General features: G+C 39.4%; 1 protein-coding gene across 1 annotated transcript; it reads right to left on the reverse strand.

The window, feature by feature from the left end:
- Positions 1-962: 962 nt before the first annotated feature.
- LOC311077469 (uncharacterized protein) lies at positions 963-12439 on the reverse strand. Its single transcript, XM_084105997.1, has 4 exons — positions 12154-12439; positions 10760-10927; positions 10203-10557; positions 963-3033 (listed from the first exon to the last, which is right to left on the reverse strand). The coding sequence occupies exons 2-4, from the start codon at positions 10925-10927 to the stop codon at positions 1874-1876; spliced, it is 1683 nt and encodes a 560-aa protein (XP_083962123.1). The 5' UTR covers positions 12154-12439; the 3' UTR covers positions 963-1873.
- Between the last annotated feature and the right edge of the window lie 15176 nt (positions 12440-27615).

Here is a 27615-nt window from a genome sequence, read left to right on the forward strand (position 1 = left end):
CCAACCTAAACAGGTAACAAGTACACAGTACTTTGTTGAGTTGATATTTAACAGTGGTGTTTTTTTCCCTGGTAGTTTCTCTGTAATTGCATACTAATCACCTTAAGTAATTACACACTAAAATACTATAATTTACCATATGCTTACCAGGTAAATACTTAGTAATTAGTTTGTAGTTTCTCTGCATTTACATACTTGTTACCTGTGTATATTATTCTCCCAACTATTTCCATAACTACGTACATTTAAGACAAACTGTTTTTAGTGAATCTCCAAGCCGGTAATTTTGACACACTTTTGTGTACAATTGATCGTTTAGACGTGCACATGAAACCGAGAGTATAATTTGCTTGTCTCGGTCTGTTTCGGAGCGCGCGCCGTCTTGCGAACAGCATCTCTTGCGCAGATTTTAGTGTTTTTAATAGCTCTTTTAATTATTAAGCGCATCCCCCAATTTAGCTACAGTAGTTAGACTGCATTTTACAACATTCACCGATCGTGCTGATTCTGTCGTTAAGTTTGTGTTTTAGGGAGAAATGACAGCGTAATGCTGCGAGAAGAAGTTGCGCTTAGTTAGATAGTTTTAACTCAATATATTATTTTTTAATAATCTTTGGAAGCCGAAATTTAAAATAAAATCAGACTAATATAACAGACCTTAAGTGTAACCAGGCTACGTTTGAATGTTTAATTCTGTCCTCAGTCGTCACTCATTAAGCAGGGCTGCCGTGTTGTGCGAGCTGTGACACCGCGTGAGAGAAGAGTGTGAGTTTCGTCAAAGGAGAACAAACGCTTAGTTCGTGGAGAGGCAGCGGAGCGGATGCGAGGACGTTAGGTGCACCGGTGCGACCTAGGAAAAATTTAAGTCGCACCCTTACAAAATTGGTCGCACTCAAGAGCCCTGCTGTACCTGTAGTGTATTATTTCATTTCCATGTCTGGATCATTTCAGCAAGTGACTAAGACCATAAACACACTTTAATTCAACAGCAGACACTGATCTGCACATTACAATGAATTAAAAGTTGTCAAAAAGAAACAGATTTTCATCCAGAGGATTCATTTCTACACAGTTAATAATGTTCAAGAACGGGGGCGTCCAATCCTGCTCCTGGAGGGCCAACGTCCCGCACAGTTTAGCTCCAACACACTTGCCTGGAAGTTTCTAGTGAGTCTGAAAACCTCTGCTGTTCAAAATCACCCCCTATACCCTCATTCACTTTTCCCTACATTAGCCCACTAATATAGGAGTGAATGAAAACGAGTGGGTGATTTCAGACACTGAGTGCACTGGAAGGGCTGCCGCTTTTGCATAGTTTGTGCTGGTTAATAATCGTTTAAAAACTGAACAAACTGGCAGCTCCAGCACTGAGATGAAAAGATTTATCTTGAACTCTGTCATGGAAACTATGTATAAACCTTATTTATACAATTTAATAATTAATTAAAAAGCAATTTATACCTGTATGATATTCTGCTGTAGCCACATTGGACCAGCAGTTTGGAAAATTAATGGATGGATGATTGAGCTGTGGGCGCCATCTTCTGGATAGATGCAGGAATTTATTCAGTGCGACCATCACAGTGCATTATGGATATTCTCAAGCCATTGATTGTACATTGGTTGTAAACCTGTTGTAGGAGACTCCACAACATTAGGAAACTTTAAAATAGCATAATAATGCATTTTAATGCGCTGTCCAGTAAAACACCCAGATTTTTCACATATGGCCTAATATAAGGTGCTAAGACAGAGATATTTAAGTTTGGTCTCCTTTGGACATTCTAGTTTTAGGTATTTTACAACCATAACGTCCCTGTAACACTGCAAGGTGTTTTTTTTGACACAACCTAAAAATAATGACATGATGAAGCTATGATGACTCTGGAGCGGCGTGTTTCTTCTGGTGAGTCTGAAAGCCCCATTTAAAAGTGAATCTCTCGCCACAGATGGAGCAGCGGTAAGGTTTCTCTCCTGTATGCATTCGCTCATGGATCTTCATGGCACTTGATTGAGCAAAATTCTTGTCACAAAGTGAGCATTTAAAAGGTTTTTCTCCTGTATGAGTCCTCTGGTGTATTTGTAAGCTACTTGAATTAGTAAAACCCTTCCCACAATCACCACAGTGATATGGTTTCTCTCCAGTGTGAACTCTCAGATGAACTTTGAAATAAAATGGACTAGCAAAGCTCTTCCCGCAGTAGGAGCACAGGTACGGTTTCTCTCCGGTGTGAGTCCTCTCATGGGATTTCCGGTGAGTTGAATGATAGAAACGTTTCTCACAGTGTGAACACTGATACGGTTTGAAGTCAGAGTGTATTTTTTTGTGTACCTTTAGAGCAGTGGAGTTTTTAAAGTTTTTCTCACATTCACTGCACTGAAACGGCCTTTCACTGGTGTGTGTGAGTAGATGTTTCTTCAGACTGGTTCCGCATTTGAAGCTCTTCTCACGGAGGGGACACTTGTATGGACTCTCATTGGTGTGTATGAGTAGATGGTTGTTCAGATGGGATCCCTGGTTAAAGCTCTTCTCACAGAGGGGGCACTGATATGGCCTCTCATTGCTATGTGTGAGTTGATGGCTCTTCAAATTGGATCTCTGGTTAAAGCTCTTCTCGCAGTGAGGACACTTGTACGGCTTTTCACCAGTGTGGATTCTCTTATGCATTGTAAGATGTTGTTTGGTGCGGAAATACTTGTCACACTCACTGCAGTGCAAAGTCTTTTCGCTGTGTGTCTTTATATGAGCTCTCATATTATCAGGAGTGGTGAAAAAATCCTTCCCGCACTGTTCGCAGCGAAACTCCTTCTTCACGCTGTGCTTTTTTGAATGACGTCTCTTCTCTTCTAAGGTAGGAAAGCTGATGTCACATCTCTTACAGGTGAAGTCTTTCAGTTCTGTGCGTTTTCTCTCACTTTTTGCTAAATGACCCTGTTTGCTGAATGTTTTTCCACAGGAGAAACTCTTCACTGTCCGTCGCTGTTTGGATGTAGAGGCAGTTTCTCCATCAGAAGATGAACCAGCGATGTCTTCTGAAAGGAGCAAAATGGGCATTAAATATAGAACTTTTATACTAAAGCTGAATGATCAGTCAAAATAAAATTGTGTTGGATCTGAGAGTAGATCGGACAGAGATGATTTGTTCAAACGGAACAATCTAGGACCATAAATGAAGTGGGCAGCATCTAAGCTAACTAACCAACTCCACCACTGTAAACAACGAACCCTTGTAAGATTCCACTTAAAGGTGAAGTCTGTAAGAATGACAACTAGTGGTCGAAATAGGTACTGCTTTCCTATTTTAAATATCAGAGTTCGTCGTTTGTCCCGCCACCTGCTCCACAGACTCGACGGCGTTCACACAAGTTGCCAGTTTGAGCACACGCAACAGGAAAGAGCGCAATGGACAATGCCTGGAAACGCACATTTCAAAGTAAAAAAACTGGCTGTAGAAGTGTTTTTCAGAGAAATGATTATGTAAACTTAGCATGTTTCCTCAATATATGCAAACATATTATGGCATTAGTATGCTTTATTAGAGTGAAAAAGTTACATACAGCACCTTTAAGATGTCAACTTTGGGCAGTTTGTAAAAGATAGATTGGTTTGGAGAGGGCACAGCTTGAGCCCCACGAGGAAAATACCAAGGGTTGTTTGACCACCCAAGACACCTTTGGGCCTTATCATACCCTTAATACCCTTATATACCCTTAATAACCCTTATCATGGATTGCTCCTGTCTGTCTGTCTGTCTGTCTGCCTTGCTGCTGAGTGCTTTGCGTCTGTATGCTCCGTATAGCTTTCTGTTTTGAATCTTTATTTATATATCATTCCATTGTTGTTTATATTGCTAAATATAACTTACTCATCACCACGCATTAATCTGACATCGCTACTTTCAATCTAAATCGTTATCGTTAGCACAACACGCTAGTAATTCGCTAGCCTGTTAACGTGCCATCCGTGCCTGCCGTCTTTATTTATTTTTTCTCGTGCACGCTCGCGCCATTCGTGCCTGCCGTCTTTATTTTTTCTCGCGCGCCTTTTACGAGTCCATCAAACAACTGTGGTGAGTAGGATCAGTCAACAAACACGGTGAGTCATGTCTTCTCCTCTTATTGTCACTTGCACTTCGTATCACATGTATAGTATTAGCCTTCTCTGTCAGCACAGAGGGCTTTTCATGTGATAAATGCAGGGAAGTAGTCAGGCTGATGGAGAAGATTTCAGAACTAGAGACATGCATCCAAACTTTAATTGAGGATAATAAGAGTGCAAGGGCTTTAGATACTGCTTTGGATGTGACTAGCTTAGTGAACTCTGTACATTGTTCGGTTCCAGCTGTAGAGCCCGTGCAGCAGGGCAACTGGCTGACCGTGAGACACTGTAGTCGCGGGACAAAACACTGTTCTTCCGGTCCGACTACCATAACAAATAGTCTCTCCCCACTCAGTGAAACACCCACTGTGAATCCTGTTGAATGTGCCCTAGTTATTGGTGATTCTATTACACAGAATGTGAAAATAGAGACACCAGCCACCATAGTCACATGTTTGTTGGGAGCCAGAGCACCTGACATCAAAGCAAATTTAAAAGTGCTGGCTAATGCTAATCGTAAATTCAACTTTGCCAGTCGGAGATCACTAAAATTAACGTTAAAGAGGTGTGTGAACTCGCAAGTACGATGTCAGGCACTGTAATTTGCTCTGGCCGCATTGCTGTTCGCAGGAGTGATGAGATACTTAGTAGATTGTCCTCACTCAATGGCTGACTGTCTAAGTGGTGTCCGCAGAATAATATAGAATTCATAGATAGGGCTGGGACGGTATGGATTTTTTCTTACCGCGGTTGAAAAGCAAGAAATTCCCGCGGTATAGCGGTAAACCACTTTAAACCTCAACCCCCCTCCCCACCCTCCCCCAGTTTTTTTTTTTTTCTGCGACGTTGCGGCTGGAACAACAAACAAAGTGTGGCGATGATAATCTAATGTTAAAAGCATGCAATGTGACTTTGAATATCATTTAGTGCTCCAGCTTTGTAGCTGTAAAAGCAACAATGGATAATTCACCTCAGATATTGAAATGAAACAAATGGAAACAAGAACGTTCAAACTGTGAACATACAAGTGTATTCTTTGACAAAGATTGTTAGTAACTCAGTAGCCTATGTTTTTTTTTTAATAATGTTTAAATGGTGTAATATTTGTGAATTTTATTATGTAGCCTACTTATCCATTTTCTTGCAAGTGCCGTCAAGATTACTCTCTGGTGCACTTGCCGCGACTCCGCGAGGGTTGACAAACGCGGTCTTCACGTGAGAGAAATAAAGCTAGCGCAAGTTCTGCCAGGGAGACTCAATCATTTACGTCACTAATTGCCTCTTCAACTACCCATTCATTTTCTTGCTGTAGCATAAAAGGGCAGCACTTACTCATATCTGAGTCCGCAGATGCTGTTGCTCCAGCCACCACCTTCCTCCCCACCACCACTAAGACGGATCTTCTCCTCCATCCCCCCCCATCACGACCACCCAGGTGTCCACCATCACCATCCCCAACATCACTAAATGGGCTCTCCTCTCCAACCTGAAGTCTTCAAGACGCCCTCCCTTCCATCCACCCCACCACCACCAGATGGCCCCCTTCATCGCCTCGGGGGGTGAGCGGCGCCCCTGCCTTCATCTTCAGTCAGCAGTCGCTGATTCAATACCCCTGGAATTCGAGTCATGAACGGGGCCTCCGCCAAAGAATTTGATTGCTTGCTGAGCTCATTAATAAATGTCTATGCTACAGCATTAATTCTCCCGAGTCTTTCTGGCAGAATTGTGTTAAATAAGCACGTGCAATTAAAAGCTGAGGTCCTGCTTTTGGGGCTTCAAATTATAGGCTATAAGACATTTGCAATATAATTGGGAGTCTGCACAGGGTGTCAGATTTGCTCCATCTTTTGAAGATAAGTTTTGTTTAGAAAACCTTGAATCCATGTAAGACACAATGTTATGTATGACATAATGTAGACACAATCCATGTCATTAGACACAACGTGAACACATGTGAAGGCCAGTGTTTATTTTTTTTTGCGGTGATGACGGTGACGAGCTCAGACCCGCGGTAGGCGTCACGTGACCGCGGTATTGCGGTAATGCGGTAACTGTCCCAGCCCTATTCATAGACAATTGGAAAAGTTTTTGGGGCAGACCTGACCTGTTGAAAAGAGATGGTATTCATCCCTCCTGGGATGGTGCTGCTCTTCTCTCTAGTAATATAGCATATAGTCTTAGAGCTCAAACATGAATTGAGGCCCAGGTCAGGAAGCAGACAGACTGGCTAAACCAACCGTCTGCTAGCTGTCTCACGTCACCAAGGTCAGATAAATCCCATCATATAGAGACTCTTTCACCTAGATACCATCTTATGAGACTCAGAGACTGTGTGTCTGTTCCCCGAATTAGGAAATACAAAAAACTCCCAAACCCATTTAAGGGTAATAATTTAATTTATGTTCAACAAATAAAAAACAGATATAATACAGATAAACAAATGATAAAGCTCGGGTTGCTGAATATTGATGAAATGATTACAGATTATAACCTAGATGTGCTGTGTTTGACAGAAACCTGGCTAAAACCAAACAATTATATTACTTTAAATGAGTCCACCACCCAATATTACTGTTATAAACATGAACCTCGTCTGAAAGGCAAAGGGGGAGGTGTTGCTGTAATTTATTACCCTGGTAATCCAGAGTTCTCGCGAGAGCACAAGTTGAATTTGCTCAGCGAGTTACTCTGGTGTCGAGGAATGATGCTCATTAAATATGCCCCTCTATCTGAGCTGCACCAATCACATCGGGTTATCTGATATAGGCGGGTCAGAGGCGAGATGACGACAGTGCTGCGACGTCGAAGTCATTAGTAAGCATTGCAAGATGGCTATGGATGAACACCAGTTGTTTGAAACGGCTTTGGCCGCTACAATGAAAGATTTAGACTTTTTTTTCTCTATAAGAGGAACAGAAGACTGTGCTCGAATCCTTCCTTTGCAAGAAGGGCGTTTTTGCTGTTTTGCCGACCTGATACAGTAAGAGTATAATCTACCAGTTAGCTCCGCTGGTAGCTAAGCGATAACCTGTTGTGATTGGTCATAGTGTTATCCATCTGCATGCAGTGAGATTTTCAAAAGGAGCGCAACTGGAAGAAAACAAAACTAGAGGTATTTCGCATTTAGTGGAAAGAGAGCTCGATTTCATGCAGAGAGGCTTTAAAAGCTGCTAGATCTGCTTATTTTTCAACTCTATTAGAAGAAAATAAACAAAACCCTAGGTATTAATTTGAAACAGTGGCTAAACTAACGAAAAATAAAGCTTCAAGCCCAGACGTTTCCAAGCAGCACAGCAGTAATGACTTTATGAACTTCTTTACTAACAAGATTGATAATATCAGTGAGAAAATTATAACTATGCAACCGTCTACTACAGTATCGCATCAGACAGTGCATGTAGTCTCCTTAAGGTTTGATTGAAAGGTTTGGAAGGATGAAAATTTGATTCATTCATTGCTATAGGAGAGGAAGAATTTACTAAACTCGTTAAATGTCTCATCGATCACAAGTTCAGTATGGCGTACCACAAGGCTCAGTACTAGGACCGTTGCTGTTCACTCTGTACATGCTACCTAGACATGTGCCGGTATTCGGTAATGCGATAAATCGCGGTAATGAATATGCACGATATTGTTATCGCGGGCACTTCAAAATACCGTGAAAAACAATAGATCCAAATTTAGATTTTTAGAACGCGCATTATAGCTTATTTTCCATCAGCCGCTTAAACAAACACTGCGTATATGCTGCGCGAAACACGTGCGCACTCTGATGTAAACAATCGCCATGTGTATAAGCATGCGGCCGGTGCGCACTTCTAGTCTAATGTAAACAGTCCTCACATAGAGAAGCAGCATGGTGGAAGGAGGAACGCCGCCGCCGATCTATCCGGATCCATCCCGCTTCTAAAAGCAGAGCTGCCAACTTGACGCGTTCAGCGCGAGACTCTTCACACGCTCACGCCACACATCCGTTTTCTCACGCAGAGAAACATCGCGGAGCAAAGAGGACACGAAGACCGTCAAACAAGACAGAGCAGGTTACTTTTGATATGAAACAGGAGAACAATTGTGTCACAGAACGTTACATTTAAACCATTTAATGACCAGCAGCATATGATGACTAAAACAAATAGATAAAGAGGAGTATTTTGCTGAATATGTACACTGCAATTTTTTTTACATATTTATTATATTTGTACTTGTGTCATTACATAATTGTTATTATAATGAAAACCACATTATATTTGATTTAATTAGTTATTTGTAACCTTTAATAATACCAGCTGATAGGGCTCTATATGGTTACATAGCATTATGTGAGATATTTTTTTTTTTCATGAGAAAAAAATAACATGTGGGCTATCTACTGTAGCCTTCCTAATATTTATCCAAAATTAGTCAATATTGAATCAAGATTTAAATCAAATCCCAAGTATTGAATTGAAATCGTTAAATTTGTGTTAAGCAATACAAACAGTAGCCTACCAGTCATTGTAAAATGTAATCATTGTAACATGTTTTTACTAAACTTAATAAAATTCAGTTTAGTTACCAAATGTTTTGACAATCACAATTACACCTTGTGATGCAAGTTTTATTTTATTTTTTACATCCCCCCCCCCCCAATCCATCTGTTTCTCATGTGCAATTAAAATATCGTGATAATACCGTATACCGTGATAAAAGATCACTCAATTAATCGCAGCATGGAAATGTGATACCGGCACATGCCTAATGCTACCATTAGGAGATATCATTAGGAAGCATAGAATTAGTTTTCAATGTTATGCTGATGATACTCAGCTCTATATTTCTTCAAGCCGCGACAAAAATGACCAATTCACAAAATTAATGGAATGCATAGCTGATGACTGGATGACTAGTAATTTCCTACTACTTAACTCTGAAAAAACAGAGATTTTAATTATTGGACAAAAAAGTTCCTCATGTAATAACCTAGAATAACCTTGTCCTGCACACTTAATAAATAAATTACAGCTGGTCCAAAACGCAGAAGCTAGAGTTGAGCGAGCTCTTAACGCATTATAGTCCTTCACGTCTATTGCGATCTTAAAATTCCGGCTATCAATATCAATAATCAATATCTGGCGGTAGATCCTTCTCCTATTTAGCACCACAACTCTGGAACAGTCTTCCTAATATTGCCCGGGAAGCAGACACACTCTGTCAGTTCAAATCTAGACTAAAAACACATATCTTTGGCCTAGCATACACATAACACATTATACACTTCTATACTTCAATGTTAGGCTGCATAGATCAGGTCAGCCGGAACCGGGAACACTTCCCATAAATCCTGATGAACATCTAAGGATGGCGTCTACGCAGATATTAGTCTCTCGGTTTATCCCGAAGTTTACTGCAGTCCGCTGGATCCAGGCTGTATCCAGATCTGATGAAGGACCTATGCCTGGACACGACGACAACGCAGTCCTGAAGTGTCAACGCTGTAAAAAAGTGTAAATCGCTGTCGTTTTATCTGTACAGAGTCCCCACGTAGCTACGCGGACGCGCTAACTAACGTCGGTGTTTGTGCAGAGGTTTGCGCAGAGATAACTGATAATCTTTTGCACCTTGGAACCTATTTCCGGGAGTGCATTCTCGAGCCACCAGGCACTGTTTTGTGCGAATGGGCGGCCGGAGCGCATTGAGGGTTTTCTGTTAGAACGGTGTCGTGTTAGCGGCCCCGACGTTAATAACTAATGACCTTCGCAATGGAAGTGAATCAATCAATCAAAACTAACTTTAGCTGGACAATAACTTTATCCTAGAGCTGCTAATACAATGCTATATCAGATATATGTACAATATACTGTATGTGTACAATATAATTGCAGAAAAAAATAACAATGCCCAGAGATAAGTTGATCCAAATTGTGATGTGTGTTATCAAACTTTTAACTTAAGGCTGTCATTTAAATAAATACAATGTCTGATTTGATATTTTATCACTGGGATATTTTACACAGTCTTAATGAATTGGCAGAGTTCGCTACAAATGCTGCTCCACATGAATTTCTACAATTTAACACTAATTCTGTTACTTCAGCATATCTGGTCATAAAAGAAAGAAACATACCTGCAGGAACAAAGTCATCATCATCATCATAAACATCTTCATTCTGATCTTCCTCCTCCTCCTCCTCCTCCTCCTCCTCCTCCTCCTCATGGCTCTGTTGTTGTTCCTCTGCTGTGGTTTCTTCTCCTCGTCTCTCTATCAGGTTCCTGCAGTCCTCCAGTTTGACGGAGCACATCTTCATCTGCTGTTCTCCAGCGTTACAGTCAGAGGTTTGATCAGCGGATCCATGATCCTGAGCGTCAGTATAACACAGTAAAGTGAGGCTGAGCTCTGAGTCCTGTGTGTCTCTGGATCTCCAGACTGAATCCTGAGCTTCTGTCCCATCTCTCACACACACTGAAACCTTCTCCAGATCCTGACAAACACATCATAGATCAACACAAATAAACAACAACCTGCTGATATTAGCCTCATTACTCAGCAGTTATCTCTAGTGGTTATACTGGTTATTTGTTAGCATATTTTGCTGCTGGCTTAATTTGAGATGTGTATAAGTGAGAAGCTAACAAAACTTTGGTTTGATTGAGCTGAAGGATGAAATGATGAGCTGCTCAAACCTCTCTGTTGGGGTTGTCTCCTCTTTCTCTCAGCTTTGCCTCCAGTGACGCCACCTCTTTCTTCAGCTGACAGATTTCAGTGATGAAATCCTCAATATCCAGCATGGACAGATCCGTTCCTACTGATTTACAGCAGATCACATCCATCTGCGCTCTCATGGTCAACATCTGAAGACAAACTTCATCATTAGTTCATGAGGAATTTGCAATGAACTGACACTGATTTAAACTCAAAATAGCCCATTTCAGAGAATATTAATTTCAGATATAAGTGTTTAGGAGCATTTATGTTTAGTTTTAGTATTGAGCCAACACTGTGCAGGGATATTATCAAATAGTAGCCTATATGACACTATTACATGTATTACTCATTTAGTAATATAATAAACATGATATTGTAAGATTTCTACTCATTTCACCCAAAATTGTGAATCTAGCATTGAAAATTACCCACTGTGTTGGTATTAGTAACTGTTTACTACAAATATCATGGTTAAAACATGGTTACTGTAGAAAAAACATGACGTCATTTGTTATACTGTAGCAAAACCATAGCTATTTTTCATAAGCTAAGTAGGCGTGGAAAAGCTAAATTTTAAAGTTAATTAAAAACTAGATATATAAAAATAACAAGCCAACAGCTAAAATGCTTATAGAACAGATTAAACTCAACGTCTGAGAGTTCCAGTTGTCTTTCTTCAGTGGTCTTACCGGCAGACTAAATAACGTCACAGCGCCTCCTACAGTACGAGCGATGGAGTAAAAGAGGCTTCACCAAACCTAATTTCTCTGATTAAAAATACAGTTGTATTTCAGTGGCGTTACTAATAGACGAATATACTAACATATGTTTTATTGTTAGTCTTATATGTTTATATGTTTTATTTATATGTTAGTCAGTCAGCCTTTCTGTGGAAAACAAGCACATGCAGTAAAGGAAGGTTCATGTAAAAACATTATATAAAAAAAATATTTTTGAAGACTGGGGTAACGGCCAATCAAAAGCTGCTTTGACTCACTGAAAAATTTTTTTAATTTAGATTTAATAGAAAACAGTAATTTCAAATGATAATATTTCACAATATTACTGTTTTTGCTGTTTATTACTGTACCCCCTCCAGCAGAACACAGACAAGAAGAAATGAAGGCCAGTCACAAATACACTAACGATACAAGGCGCTGGGTGAAATGGGTGAAGTGTCCCTTTAATACAAATATGTTTAAAACATAGTAAAACATGAGGACATGTGTTATGGTTACTGTAGCAAAACCATGGTTATTTTTCATAAGCTAAGTGGGGAAGAATAGGCTAAGCTTAATTTAAGTTCATTAAAAAGACAAATAACAAGCAAACCGCTAAAAAGCATAAATAATGTAAAACAGATTAAACTCACCGTCTGAATGCTCCAGTCTTTCTTTCTTCTGTGGTTTTACGGACGAGGGTGATGGAGTTGGAAGATAAGGAGGAGATCCGACTGGATAGAAGATACGAATACTATCATATTTTTACCTGATAATTAGATCAGATAAACAAATGTTATTCAGTCAGCGGTAAATCAAAATGACGTTAATATTTGAATTACGCGAGTTCGCGGCTTTCTGTGGAAGACAGGAGAAAGCGCGCGAAGATCAGAGGCACGCTGTAAATAGGCAGTATGCACCATATGCACTGGCGAGCATGACGTATTTCCGGTAGTGATGGGAAGTCCGGTTCTTTTCCGCGAACCGGTTCTTTCGGACAGTTCGTTTCAATGAACCGGTTCTTTTTTCTTTTTTTCTTTTTTTTTAGAACATATAAATAACATTACATAAAAAAAACAGGCATGAGTAACATAAACTGCAAAGATGATTAAATAAAAAAAATTAAAAAAAATTAAATAAAAAGAGACATTCACAAGACGCCAGATTCATTATATCTTACAATAGACATAGCTTTTGAATTTTTTACAATTTTAAGAGACTTCATTAACAGAGTGAGTTAGAGAAAATAAAGGAGGAGTATAAAGCAGGAGATTTTGACAATCTACATATATGAATGAAAAATTTGCCATTCAGGATGATAACATTTACAAAATTGAGAATATTTTTATCATCATTCTCAAAGTAGCAAATAATTTCTTTCACATTCAGTGTTATCGTTAGATTAATTTTAACTGAAAAAGTAAAAAAACAATCTTTCCAAAATGACTTTACACTCTGGCAATCAACAAACAGATGATTTAAAGACTCCTCACAGTTGTTACAAAAGGAACATTCTTTCCCAATATCCATAAAATTAGAAAGCCACATATTAGTTGGATATATTGTGTGTAAGATCTTCAGGTGAATTTCTCTTACTTTGTTAGAAATACAAAATTTGTAAGGGAGCAGCCATGCTTTTCTCCCATTAACATCTCTTAAAATGGAATTCCAGTAAAATTTCCCTCTTGGAGTCAATGAGCCGGTTCAAAAAAGCGGTTCACCAGTTCTTTTACGTCATCACGTATAATGACGTCAATTCTATCATCCCGGCGGATAAATATACATTCAAATAAAGGCATGTGTAATCATAACTTCAGTTAAATAATAGTAGCCTACTCATCGTCATAATCATCTTGGATAAGTTTCTTACATTTACGTTTTGAAAATGAACCCTGTAGTAGCCTAGGCCTAAGGCGATACGCAAACGCGGATGTTTTACATGTCTTAAAGATCTAAATCTAATAAACTAGTCTTCATCATTTTTATATTATTTGTAATTAAATAAACTTACATTTCGCCGAATTCGGCCCCTCATTCAAGTCCTTGGTTCACCCGTGCTCGATCCCCAGATAGCAAAATTTGTCTGGCCCACCTCTGGGCCTCATCCTTGCTTCAATTCTGGCCCAGTTCTGGCTGGGTCCCCGGCCCAAAACTGGCCCAACACTCTGAAAAACGGACTCAAACAACTTCCTCTGGCCCAGATGTGGCCCACACCCTGTAAAGTGACTCTTATTTACTGATATGGCCCAGACACTGTAAGCCAGATGTGGCCCAGAAACTGCTAAATGTAATTAATTTTATCAAGGAAACACAAAATCAATAATTGAAAAAGATTTGGCTTTTATTCAAAATTAACAAATAACATGAACATTTTGTTAACAACATGGTAATATAAACATTTAATATAAAACAAACATTTATAACAATTAACAAGTGCACTTAAATATGCAAGTTAACATTGTTTTTTGTAAAAACAAATTAAAACAATTTACAAGAATACACACACTCACTCACGCACGCACTCACTCACACGCACTCACACACACACACACATACGCACTGCACTCTCTCACTCACACACACTCACTTACGCACGCACTCACACACACTCACTCACACACGCACTCACACACACACACATACTGCACTCTCTCACTCACACAAGCACGCACTCACGCATGCACACGCACTCACTCACACTCACGCACTCACATGCACACACACACACACACATACTGTAAACGCACTCTCTCACTCACTCACTCACACACTCACTCACGCACACATGCACTCACTTACGCACACACACACACATATACGCACTGCACTCTCTCACTCACACAAGCACGCACTCACGCATGCACACGCACTCACTCACACACATACACTCACACACTCAAGCACTCACATGCACACACACATACTGTAAACGCACTCTCTCACTCACACAAGCACGCACTCACGCATGCACACACACATACGCACTGCACTCTCTCACTCACACAAGCACGCACTCACGCATGCACACGCACTCACTCACACACACACACTCACGCACTCACATGCACACACACACACACACACATACTGTAAACGCACTCTCTCACTCACACAAGCACTCACTCACTCACTCACGCACACACACATGCACTCACTTACGCACACACACACACATACGCACTGCACTCTCTCACTCACACAAGCACGCACTCACGCATGCACATGCACTCACTCACACGCACACACACACACACACATACTGTAAACGCACTCTCACACTCACACAAGCACTCACTCACGCACACATGCACTCACTTATGCACACACTCACGCGCACACACACACACACATACTGTACACGCACTCTCACACTCACACAAGCACTCTCTCACTCACACAAGCACTCACTTACGCACACACACATACGCACTCACACAAGCACTCACTCACTCACACACACATACGCACTCTCACTCACACAAGCACTCTCTCACTCACACAAGCACTCACTCACGCACACACACACATACTGTACACACACTCCCCTCCAATTCATGTTCTTCGCCAGGGAGTTGGCAATCACCCTCTTCATTATGGGCCAGGTGCAGTCACGTATATCTGCCCCACCAATAAGCCCCAACCAGTTTACCTGAAACCATTTTTTTTTTTAAACAATATAAAAATTATTAATAAATATGTATTGCTTCGTCACCTGTGTCAGCGCTCCTGTCTACGGTCTGTTTATCACCTCTACCAAAATTAGGTTATAGTTGTTTCCTCATGTTCATGTTGTTTCAAAAGTGGTGTTGCAAGTAAAAAAAAAAAAAAAAAAAAAACACTTTTAGTATCTATGTAATTATTTACTGTTTTTGTTTTTTACAGCCACTAGGACCATTTATTCAATACTAATATCAGTTTTTCAAACCTCTTCACACAGTGAGCACAAAAAACAGTTTATGTGGGCTAAACTGTGGATCATTTATCATTGCTTTGGCACAATTTCAATGACTAGCCTACATCTTTAAAATTATATGAATTAGTTTCTCATGACATGACCAAAACTTTAACTACAGGGCCATTTGCACAGGTGTGCATACTCTTTTCAAAACTATTAAGTTTTATTTAGTAAAGAAATTTTATACAACAAGTCACTGTGTAACGCTACCTGTTTTTTTTAGGTTGTTGTTGAGTGACAACCTTTGCTATTGTTATGGAAGAATGAGTTGATTTGGCAGGGTATCTGCAGAGTTTTTAAAATGTAAGACTTTTAAATACCTCTTTTAAATAAAATGACCTGCACAAATAAAATGGAAACCGTATTCCGTTACAGAACAAACCCATACAATATAAAAATAAATAAGGTATGTCCAATTCTTCTACTTCATTAAGACTTTTGTTGTACCATTTAAAGGTAGGGTAGGTAGGAATTGTCTAAAAAACTTCTTTTCCAAATTTGTTTAAACTTTATTTATATATCAATACATAATTAAAATGTAAGTACTCTGAAAAAGAAAGTATAAAAATCGAGTGTCTGTAGACCTCTCACGACTGTTTTAAAGACAGCTCATTATTTCCATTCACTCCACACCCTCCCTTCTGGGCTCCTTCCAAAGCCACGCCCCTAAAACACATGAACGCGCGACGCCGACCGCTGAGCTGAAGACGCATTTATTTACCTGAGACGAGCGGAGAGGAAGGAGCGCAGTGCATGTAGTGACATCATGTCAGAATCACATGTAATTAACTTTATCATTTATTACTTTATCATAATTACTGTATTTTAGTACTCACTATCAAGCTAGCATATTGATATTGGTAAAGTTTAAAATATATATTTTTTTATTCGCTAACGAGCTAGTTATATCTATAAGGCAAAGCTAAAAACAGGTTGCATTGATACACGTGTTTCCATTACCATCATTTACACTGTGATGAAGGTGAATTTCGTGTAAGAGTCATAACATATATGGTGTTCTGCATGTAAGAGTTTCCATGATGAAAGCATTGTTGACTCTGATGAGGACTACACTCCAGAGACAAGTACCGCATCGTCAGCTCGAGGACAGGTCCGGGGTCGAGGGCGAAGCAGAGGAGGTCGTGCAAGAGGCCGTGCAACTAGGGTCCGAGGATATTGACACGCGTTTTATTTCTTTGTTTATCCAAAGACTTTTTGTTCGTTACCTTTTCTAGTACTGTCTTCCTTTTTTGCCTTGTTTGCCTTCGCTAACTGCATATGCCGGTAATGTGAATTTTGATTGCTCTTTCTCTGCCATTGTTTTGCTATTCCTAGGTTCCGTGCCTCTTGAATTCCTCAAATCAAACGGGTGCATGCGCATATGGGCAGATCCTGTGTGTCAAAAGGGTGGTTGCCATGGTTGCGAGAGAGTGACAGTCGCCTAAGCCAATCCTTTGTTTCGTCCCGAATGGAAATAATGAGCTGTGTTTAATGCAGATTAAACGGTCTAGAGTACTTACATTTTAATTATGTATTGATATATATAGAAAGTTTAAACAAATTTGGAAAAAAGTTTTTTATAAAGTTCCTACCTACCCTACCTTTAAGACTTTTTATGGCTTTAAACATACAGTCAGTGACGGACTGGCCATTGGGCAATGTGGGCAAATGCCACTGCGGCCGCCTGGTCTCATCACTTGTTGTGGCCGCATCACAAACAAATAAATAGGCTAAATAAAGCGAGGAAGCGGCCGCCTATTGGCGCAATGGCTGCAAGCGGCAGCACCACCAGCGGCTCGCTCGCCGCTCATCACAACTTGTGGCGCACAACCATATAAAAAGGCTAAATAAATAAAGCGGAGATGCGGCCGCCTTTTGGCGGATTGGCCGCCCGCAACCGGCAGCACAGCCAGCGGCTCGCTCGGCGCTCATCACAAGTTCACAACCATATAAAAAGGCTAAATAAATAAATAAAGCGGAGTGTCTGCAACAATAGGCCGTCGCAAATCAACAGACTAAGTATATGAACTGACAAAATGTAAAAATGTGTACGTTGAATGCAATGTAAGTCGCTTTGGATAAAAGCGTCTGCCAAATGCATAAATGTAAATGTAAATGTAAATATGAATAAAATAATAATAAATTAAGCGGAGCTGCAGGCGGCCACAAAAAAACAAGGAAAAAAGCAAACAAACAAACACCACGGCCTATCTCTGAAAAATAATAGCCCTATGAACTAAATAATAATAATGACTTTTTATTTCTATTTTTCCTGTGAAGGACAAATAGCCTAAATGTATGTAATCTCTCTATTTATAAGGTATTTTGAATGTTTTTAGTCAGTGGAATTTCTCGCGATCATTGACCTGATGAGATGATAGATAATGACAAGTGAATGATAAAACATTTATTTTTCATGTCTTGGTTAAGCTATTATTGGAGTGTGTTGTTTGTGTAATGTTATGTTTCTTTGTTGGTTGCAGATGACTTGAGAAGACAAATGTGGCCTCTCTGCTAAAATTGCCAGGGCCTCTTTTTGGTGCCAGTCCGCCACTGCATACAGTATGGATTTTTTCCGCCACTAGGGGTCCCTAACCTATTTACAATAACAAAGGCGTAGTTTGCCCATACACAAAAGAAATGTATTTGAAATATATTTTCAGAATATATTTTTGGAATATATGCAAATATTTGAAATTTGCCCAATAAATATATTTTAGTTAAACATATGTAAATATATTTTGAAATTTAAAAAGTCAACATTTTCACAAACAAACAGCACATTTTCAATTTATTTTTTAGATAGACCACTTCAGAGTGCTCTACTTCAACCACCCACATTTTTCCGACTGGTCGGGGATCGAACCGGCAACCTTTCGGTTACAAGCTCAAAGCCCAAAGCCCTAACCAGTAGACCACAGCTGCCCCTTTGCTGACTTTATTGGCCTAAAATGACAATTTTATGTAGGACATAACACACAGAATGCAGAGTTTTTTTCCATATTTTTACAGAATTTAATACAGATATTTAATAGTGTGTGTATGCAGTGTTAAACACTGAGTTCTATCTATTGTTTAAGTGCACTTCACTGTTGGAGTGTCACTGTTATACTTGCATCATAAATATTGTGCATATTTTCAATATTTTAAATGACTTCAGGAAAGATGTCAATAAAACAACAATAAATCAAATAATTGCACTTAGTGATAGGTACGTGCCACCTAATATGGCCTAATAGTCCTAGGAAAGCATCTGTCATTTTACATTGCAGTCATTTAAATGTAAGTACAGTATTTATTATAGCTGTGTGTCATAATACAGTAGTGAAATATGGTAGCCTACTGTTGTGTATAGGGGAAAAGGTACAGGAATTACTATGATCAAAATACATTTTCGACCCTTCTTTAGCAAGCTAAACATTTTATGACCATATATTTTGTCATATATTTTACATTACATGTTATAAATGTAAATATATTTCACACTTAACATCATATATTTTTGTTATATTTCATAATATATTTCAAAATGATAAATATAAGTGAACAACAATGCAAATATATTTCAATGTATTTGGAATATATGCCACATATATTTTTGACACTATAAAATATATTTACATATATTTCTTTTGTGTATGGGTGATGACACAACATTTGCTAAGAACTATGGATCTTGACGTCATCGTCAAGCCGACCGATCTAATAATGTTTATGGTTGACTGAATACATCAATGTTTTTATCATGACTGATATGAAGCAGTTCGGGATTGCTAAGAGACAGCTATCAGCTCCACACGCGACGCGAGTCCCGCGGATATAAAGGAATATGGACATTTCATTCTACCGAACTACACACAGAATTACAACTCACAGGTCAGTTTATTAGACAAATTAAACTTGTGAGGTAACGCAGCGCTGTTTCACTTGGTCTAACATTACACTAGCACACTAAACTGCATTTAAATGTGTTTAAATGTATGTGTTAGTTTGTCTGTATGAGACTAGCAGTAAGCTAGATCAACATTAGAATAACATACAGATCATATTCTAACATTTTATCATTGTTGAACTATATAACATTGATTAGTTTTATGTAAATGTGCTCACCTGTTTAATAAAGTACATGTAGGAGCGGTCTAAGTCTCGGACGTGGAGCTCTCGTTTATATACTGTCAATGGGAGCTCTCGGCATCTCGAAAACACCGCGCTGATATTGATCCTCGTTTTAGTTCTCCTTTTTTATCCAAAGTCTGCTTGCCATGGTCCATAATGTTTGAACGAAACAACAACAGCGTGCAGATACAGTGATCCACGTCTGTCGTCTTGGTTACTATCAGAGGGCTCTGGTACATGGTTACCATCATAGACATAATAAATACATAGACGCCCTATTGGCCGCTGGATCGTACGTCAACGGCGCCGCCATACTGCGGAGGGCAACTTTCCCATACCTCTCATAATAAGAATTGAGAAAAATGCCTATTTCTTGTGCTGCTTGGGAACAGGTCTCAGGGAATTACCTTTCACAAGCAAAACTGAAAATTTGTTCCTGGTTGTATTTCATTTACTATTTTTATTTTCAGAGGAGAAAGGCCGCGAAATTTAAAAATACTACTGTTATTGTGTCACGAAATGTAGTTTTAAGAGTTTTTCAGTCGACAATGTAGTTGTTTAAAGCTCAAATCTGTGGTCTATTTATAAAGAGAGCGCCTTTTTAAAAATGTTATCTGGCGGTTTCGGAGTTGTGAGAGCCAGCGATCACCGGGCGCTCATGTACCCCGCCGAGAACAGCCTTGCCTCGGCTATAGTGCTTCTGACGTTCGCCGCTGGATCTGATGTCTTTAGTCTAGTGTAGTGGTTCTCAACGGGGGCGTTCAGAGAACAACGGGGGGCGTTGGAAGCAAGATTTTTGAAAGGGGGGCGTTCAGGTGTTAATGGGGGGCGTTCACAAGTTTAAATATGTAACGCAAATTTTTGTTAATTTACTTTTATTCATTTTAAGCATTTAGTAGTTGTAATAAACACTGTAAGTGGGCTATTTAAAAAAGTGTTAGGACTATGTTTTTGTTAAATTATGTTGTAAAACATATGTGCAGAGTGTGATATCATATTGTGTGCATCTATGGTGCGCGTGAAAGAATACCTCAGCAGCGCTCAAAAAAAAAAAAAAAAAAACATTCGTCCGCACCCGCTCTAGTCCTGACCGCAAGTCCACCGTCAGTGTTGTAGGTAGGCACTAGGCATGTTTTTTGTGTTCATTTATATTGCATTACGATTGAAAGCAGTATCAATAATGTAAAAAATATGATGTGCAGTCAAGTTCGGGTGTGTATGCTGTGAGTGTTCTCACCGCGCGCGCTTGTTGTGATTCGAGGAGTTTTGACGAGTTGTATTTTGACGACTTGATATTATTTCTTATTCAAAAGTTTAGAATGCCTAACATTCTAAAATCTTCCAGTTTTATGCGACATGTAGCCTATCGTTACTTTTGCAACGACTCTATTATTTTTCCAGTCATAGACCAGCGCTCAAGCACTGACTACAATCCAGCGCTGATAAGAATCAGCATTCACGAGCTCAAAAATGTGTTTGGCGCTGACAGCAATCCGGTGGTGCCGAGAATCCAGCACTTACTGTACTAGAATCAAAGGTATGGAAAGTTGACAAGCCATTAAAAAGTATTGACTTAAGAAACACATATTTTTTCAAATATTTTAAATAAATCATGTTCCCATTCACTCTGGCGAAGAATTTTAAAATTAATTAAACTATATTCTATTTATAAGGTAAAACTTTTACATTTTTAGGCATTAAAGGAGCTGTATGTAAGAAATGTATTTCAATTAATCATAAAATGGCCCTGATATGTCACTAGACATTAAGAAATCATGTTCATTTCAAATACTTATATCACTAACAACAGTAGTCCGGCCAGGATATTGTCATTTAAAAGTGATAGTTGCAGCCCTCAACTGATGTTGATGTTGTCATCTTGTGTTTTGGCCTGAAGCGCCACCCTCCACCTATCTACCAATCACAAAGTCAGTAGTGTTTCAGCATCCGGGTTGCCAGCTCTGCTCTAGATACCACAGCTGCAGCTACAAACGTGTCAGCCTATGATCCTGCAGCCTATCTGGCAACCTCGAGTCAGGGGGGAGGGGGAGGGGATACACCGCTCTACAGTAATTTGAAAGTGATTGCAGTACCAGTTTTGGCCACAATCTTACATACAGTTCCTTTAACTAATTCAAATCCCAAATGCCAAAATGTTTTCTTTGTTCACCAAGTAATTTACTGGTCAGGCATTATTGTTAACTCACAAGACAGTAAGGAGAAAATGACAATTTGATGGATAATTTAAATATATTCTGCAATCACATTTTGGTAATGTATTCATTCCGCCGTCACATCTGAGCGCGAAACGCTGCTTGGGTAGTTTCAAGATATACAAATAATTAATAATACAATAATAATGTAATTGTTCATATGTGTTTATTCTTGTTAGAAGATTTTTTTCACTGATTATGAACACAAATTAATCACAACAAACCAAATTAATTGTAATTGTATTAATTATACCATTGAAGAAAACAAGCTTATACCAAGGTATTTTAGGCCTACAATTCTAACATAATTTTTCATGAAAAATCATGATTGTATTTATTTATTTTTCGAAAGTAAGGTTAATGTAAGCAGCTTCTTGCAATACTCTCCTAAATGCGTAATAAAACCTATAAGTGCGAACATTACCACTTTAATGACCGTCCTTTATATTTCAGTGCATTTGTTTTACAATATATGGCTATTACTGTCATGGGATTAATATTATAACTATTATTATGTAGTAGTGTAATGTAGACAGACACAACTAAAAGAGGTTTGAATTTTTCTTTGCACACTGAATATGGGTTGGCACTTTTAATTTTGAACTCTCAAAGTGCACCAGATTGATGCATTTAACATTAAAATGCACAAAATTTTCTTACGGGGGGGGCATGCCCCCGGACCCCCCTAGAAGGCCTGAGGTCCACTCACCACAGATTTACCAAAATCCTGTGAGAAATACTGGTATTGCTATGTCAATGCAGTTTATAACTTTTTTTTTTTTTTGGATGAATCACTGTGGAGTATAGTTCAGTTGTATTAATAAAAGAAAATTTTGCACTTATTTCATCTATTAACTCTCACTCATTCCTGCTCGCTCAGTAGTTTGGGGGTGGGGGGCGTTCAGGGACCTGGATATTGGATAGGGGGCGCTGGCCCAAAAAAGGTTGAGAACCACTGGTCTAGTGAGAATAATTCGTCTTGTGTATATCTAATGGGTGATCTTTGGTTTCATTAACTTTATTTCTTGACTTGTATAGCTTCTTATACCTTTTAAAAACTGAAATTTAACAAAAAGAGACAGGGTTGTGTCATTTTATTTTATATAGACTATGTAAGAATATTTTAAAATATATAAATTTACATTATTTATTATTGTTATTTTAATAATATACCACTTGCGATTATCAATCTATTATAGTTATGCTGTTAAATTATTGTACTATTCATAGTAACTATTTAACTTATTTTTTATTGTCTATATTCTGTAATTGATATTTCATATTCTATTGCTATTATTATAGTATTATACATAAACTATATGTTATTATCAATATATTATTATTATTATATTAGTACTTATGATATTATATCATTATACTTTTCATTACTATTTAATTTGCTGTATACTGTTTGTTTATTTTATTGACTAAACTATTTACTATTAGCCTACTTCTCACTTTATTTTATATTTACTATTTGCATTGCACTGTAGTTGTACCATGTATTACCATAAAGGATCCATCAGTTATCTTTTTTATTGCTAAAATCGGGTCAATGACAGAATATGCTTTTCCCACAATAAGAAAACTTTATTTAATTTAATGTGAAAATTAAATTATATCTCAGTATGGGGGTGTTCACAATTCTTTTCCAAGAATGAAAAACCAAATACATGACAACCCTGAGCTTTGGCCATTCCTTATTAAAAATAAATACATTTTATAAGTCTAACTATCGAGATTTTAAATAACTAGAAATTGAACTTTTTTGTACACCACATACAAACCACTGAAATCGGTTGATAAATATATTTTTTGGGGGTTTTATACAGAAAAACCGCAGCTCACCTGTTTACTTGCATTTGATTACAGCGCAGTCTAGCCCTCCGCAAAATGGCGGACGCGTTGACGTATCGCAGCAACGTTCCAAAGCGGCCAATAGGGCGTCTATGTATTTATTATGTCTATGGTTACCATGGCAGGACAAGCGGACACCAGGGACAACGCGGATATGACGCCATTGACTGAGACAAAACGGAAATAAAGAAACGTGCCGTGTCTTCGAATTAAATTGAAATTTCTCCTGGTTTGAAAGTTGTTGGAAACAGTTGGGATAATGTAAGTACACAACTAAAAAAAAAATATAACATAGATATAGTGATTTTTGCTATTTTTAAAGCAAAAAAGTTACATATTGTGCCTTTAAATTTAATCAAACCAAATATAAGACTTTTTAAGGGCCCGCAGTAAACCTGTTTGGGACACGTATTAAAGGGATACTTCAGGATTTAGCATTAAGCTTTGTATTAGTAGAAAACCTGTAGTGTTTTCGAATTACCATGCTTTCCACCCTCATATCCCCCTGAGAGGAGAGATTTATTGTGATTTATTTACTGATTTATTTTGTCTGGAAAAAATCCTCCGATGACGCAGAAATCGTCATTTTGTGTCATCAGAGGATTTTCTGGCCAGAGGCTAAAGACTACAGCCAGTAGGAGGCGCTGTCCCGCATGTGTTCAACCCGCCCATAGAGGGTGGGATCTCACTCACAGACTGTACACACAGTGTCAGCCGTCTTTCTTTGGAAGCTAAGCTAGCAGGCTCTTGTTCAGTGGAGAAAGCTGAGTAGTAGGAGAAAGCTGAGTAGTAGGGGTTACCATCCTCCTTTTCCCGGACTTGTCCGGCGGGCGAGATCGTCCAAAATGTCCGGGATTCGGCTTTTGTTTTCCGCGGTCGCCATTCATTGTTTACATGCACACCTTTTGTTTCAATCTAGCTGAATTCATTCCGATCGGTGAATCTGAATGTAGTGTTTACATGAACGCTAAACAAGTGATCGGTTGATGTGCGTTTTACCATTGCTAAGAAAATTCCCGCTCCTCCGTGAGAGATAACTTACTAGACCGGCGCGTCTCAGTAATGACGCCACCGGCCTCGCGCCGTTCTCCCACGGCCTTCAGCCTCGTCCTGCTCGCCACAGTAAACATGATGAATGGCGACTGTAGAACGCAAAAGCCAAATCCCAGACATTTTGGGCGATCTCGAAATCCAGGGCAGACTCGTCACGGAGACTCACTAGTAGGCTAACTTTGTTGTTTTCAACTGCGCACTCTTACCGGTAGGCGTGGCTTGGGAGTGTCCTCCTAGGGCAGCGAAGCAAGTGCATTCTGGGAGTTGTTGTCTTTCATCCACATAAGCCAAAAATACATTTTCTGGCTTTTCTCAGTCTAGGAAGCTCCAAATTCAAAAATGTCTTCACATTTCTTCTACATAAATTACCTATTTTAAATACACATTCATCTTTCCAGAGGTGAAGTATCCCTTTAAGTGATTTGGTAGTTGTAGTCCATTTTAAATTTAACATTTATTGCTGTGCCAAGCTGGTAAGGACAACTGTATTAAGAGTTTTGGAAAAAGTGACACAAGCACTGAATGTCGTAGAAATTATAAAATAAATAATTAATAACTAGAAAGAAAGAAATTCTTACCAGTGTTTGCTTGAAATCTGGGTTGTGCTGCATCCTTTGCTCCAGACTGAGCAGTTGGGTGAGGTCTTGCAGGGGCAGTAAACCCATACACAAAAGAAATATATTTGAAATATATTTTCAAAATATATTTTTGGAATATATGCAAATATTTGGAATTGGCCTAATAAATACATTTTAGTTAAATATATGTAAATATATTGTTCATATATATTTTAACTTTTGCAAATTGTTTAAATTGAAATATATTTTGAAATTTAAAAAGTTAACATTTTCACAAACAACACATTTTCAGCTTATTTTTTTAGAAAAACCACTTCAGCTGTGGATAGTGCTCTACCACTTCCCCCAGCCACATTTTTCCTACTGGTCAGGGATCAAACCGGCAACCCTTCAGTTACAAGCCCGAAGCCCGAAGCCCTAACCAGTAGGCCACAGCGGCCCCTTTACTGACTTTATTGGTCTAAAAAATGACAATTTTATGTAGGAAATAACACACAGAATGCAGAGTTTTTTCCCCTATTTTTACAGAATTGATTACAGTTATTTAATAGTGTGTGTATGCAGTGTTAGACACTGAGTTCTATCTATTGTTTAAGTGTACTTCATTGTTGGAGTGTCACTGTTATACTTGCATCATGTGCATATTTTCAATATTTAAGGTGCGTGACAAAAACACACGCGCACTTCAGTTAGTGCGATTAAAGTGTTTACATGGCCGCATACTGCAATTAAAAACGGCGTACGCCACCTGTTTTAATACGATTATAGTTGATGCGATTATGAGCTTAATCACATTATTAAGTATTGTGTTTACATGAGGTAAAGTATAATCGCAATATTGCTAAAATCCCATTATACGCATACGTAGTAGAACGGATCGTGTACCGACAAGGGGTTTTGTCACGGGTGATGACGATTATGAAGGAGACGGAACCTTTGATTCCGGCCGGAGGTTCCTATGGGGAGCTCTTCCGGTGTGAGACCCGCAAAGACTCCGGTTCCGGGTACACCGGGCAATGACAGAGATTATTATGAAAGATTGAGAACAGGTGTGGGAGGAGAGTAAGCGGAACAGCGATTGGGGCGCGCATTGATTGGGGGTAACATAAAAATGTATTGCATTCAAACCGAAGGGAGTTCAGCAGTCCAGCGGAGTGGAGTCGAGCGGTGTTGGGGAAGCCAGTCTTGTGTTCCAGACGCGGTAGGAGACCGGAAACCGGGCAAAGGGCGAGTCTAACGGGCTGAGGCATAACTGAAGGGTTGGAGAGGAGAATCGACACCGATGAGAGATAAGTGATGTCTTTAACTGGATTGTGACATAATTGATGTCTCTTGGAACTGGATGGAACTTCATGTAATTTGAAATTGTCTTTTGGGAGGAGTTTATAGTTTATTGGATACCCCATGCTTCACTGCTGTTACCAATGAGACTCCATCAGCGAGTGGTGGACAGGACCCCATGCCAACGCCCTATTCTGTGAGTGGAGAGACTTTGCAGTGCTGTACATTGATATATTCACGTGTGATTATTTGTGTGGGTTGCAGTGAAACACAAGTGTGGGAGAGCATCGCTAAAGCATTGGTGGTTACAGTTAGCCGACGTGCCATTCTCTCTGTTGTAATCAGAACTAGTTAAGCTGTGGAATCCTTACCTCCTCTCTCTCCGTCTGAGCCCCGTGAAGAGAACTAGTTAAGCTGTGGAATCCTTACCTCCTCTCTCTCCGTCTGAGCCCCGTGAAGAGAACCAGTTAAGCTGTGGACTCCTTACCTCCTCTCTCTCTGTCTGAGCCCTGTGAAGAAACAGTTAAGCTGTGGAACACTTTTCTCTCTCCATCTGAGTCCTGTGAAGAGTCTGCTAAAGCTGTGAAGTATACGTACCCTCCTCTCCGTCTGAGTCCAGTGAAGAGCCCGCTAAAGCTGTGAAGTATACGTACCCTTCTCTCCGTCTGAGTCCAGTGAAGAGCCCGCTAAAGCCGTGAAGTATACGTACCCTTCTCTAAGTCTGAGTCCAGTGAAGAGTACGCTAAAGCTGTGAAGTATACGTACCCTTCTCTCCGTCTGAGTCCAGTGAAGAGCCCGCTAAAGCCGTGAAGTATACGTACCCTTCTCTCCGTCTGAGTCCAGTGAAGAGCCCGCTAAAGCCGTGAAGTATACGTACCCTTCTCTCCGTCTGAGTCCAGTGAAGAGCCCGCTAAAGCCGTGAAGTATACGTACCCTTCTCTCCGTCTGAGTCCAGTGAAGAGCCCGCTAAAGCCGTGAAGTATACGTACCCTTCTCTCCGTCTGAGTCCAGTGAAGAGTACGCTAAAGCCGTGAAGTATACGTACCCTTCTCTAAGTCTGAG

Source organism: Abramis brama (assembly GCF_963993115.1).
Source record: "Abramis brama genome assembly, chromosome: 2".
NCBI classification, from domain to species: Eukaryota; Metazoa; Chordata; class Actinopteri; order Cypriniformes; family Leuciscidae; genus Abramis; species Abramis brama.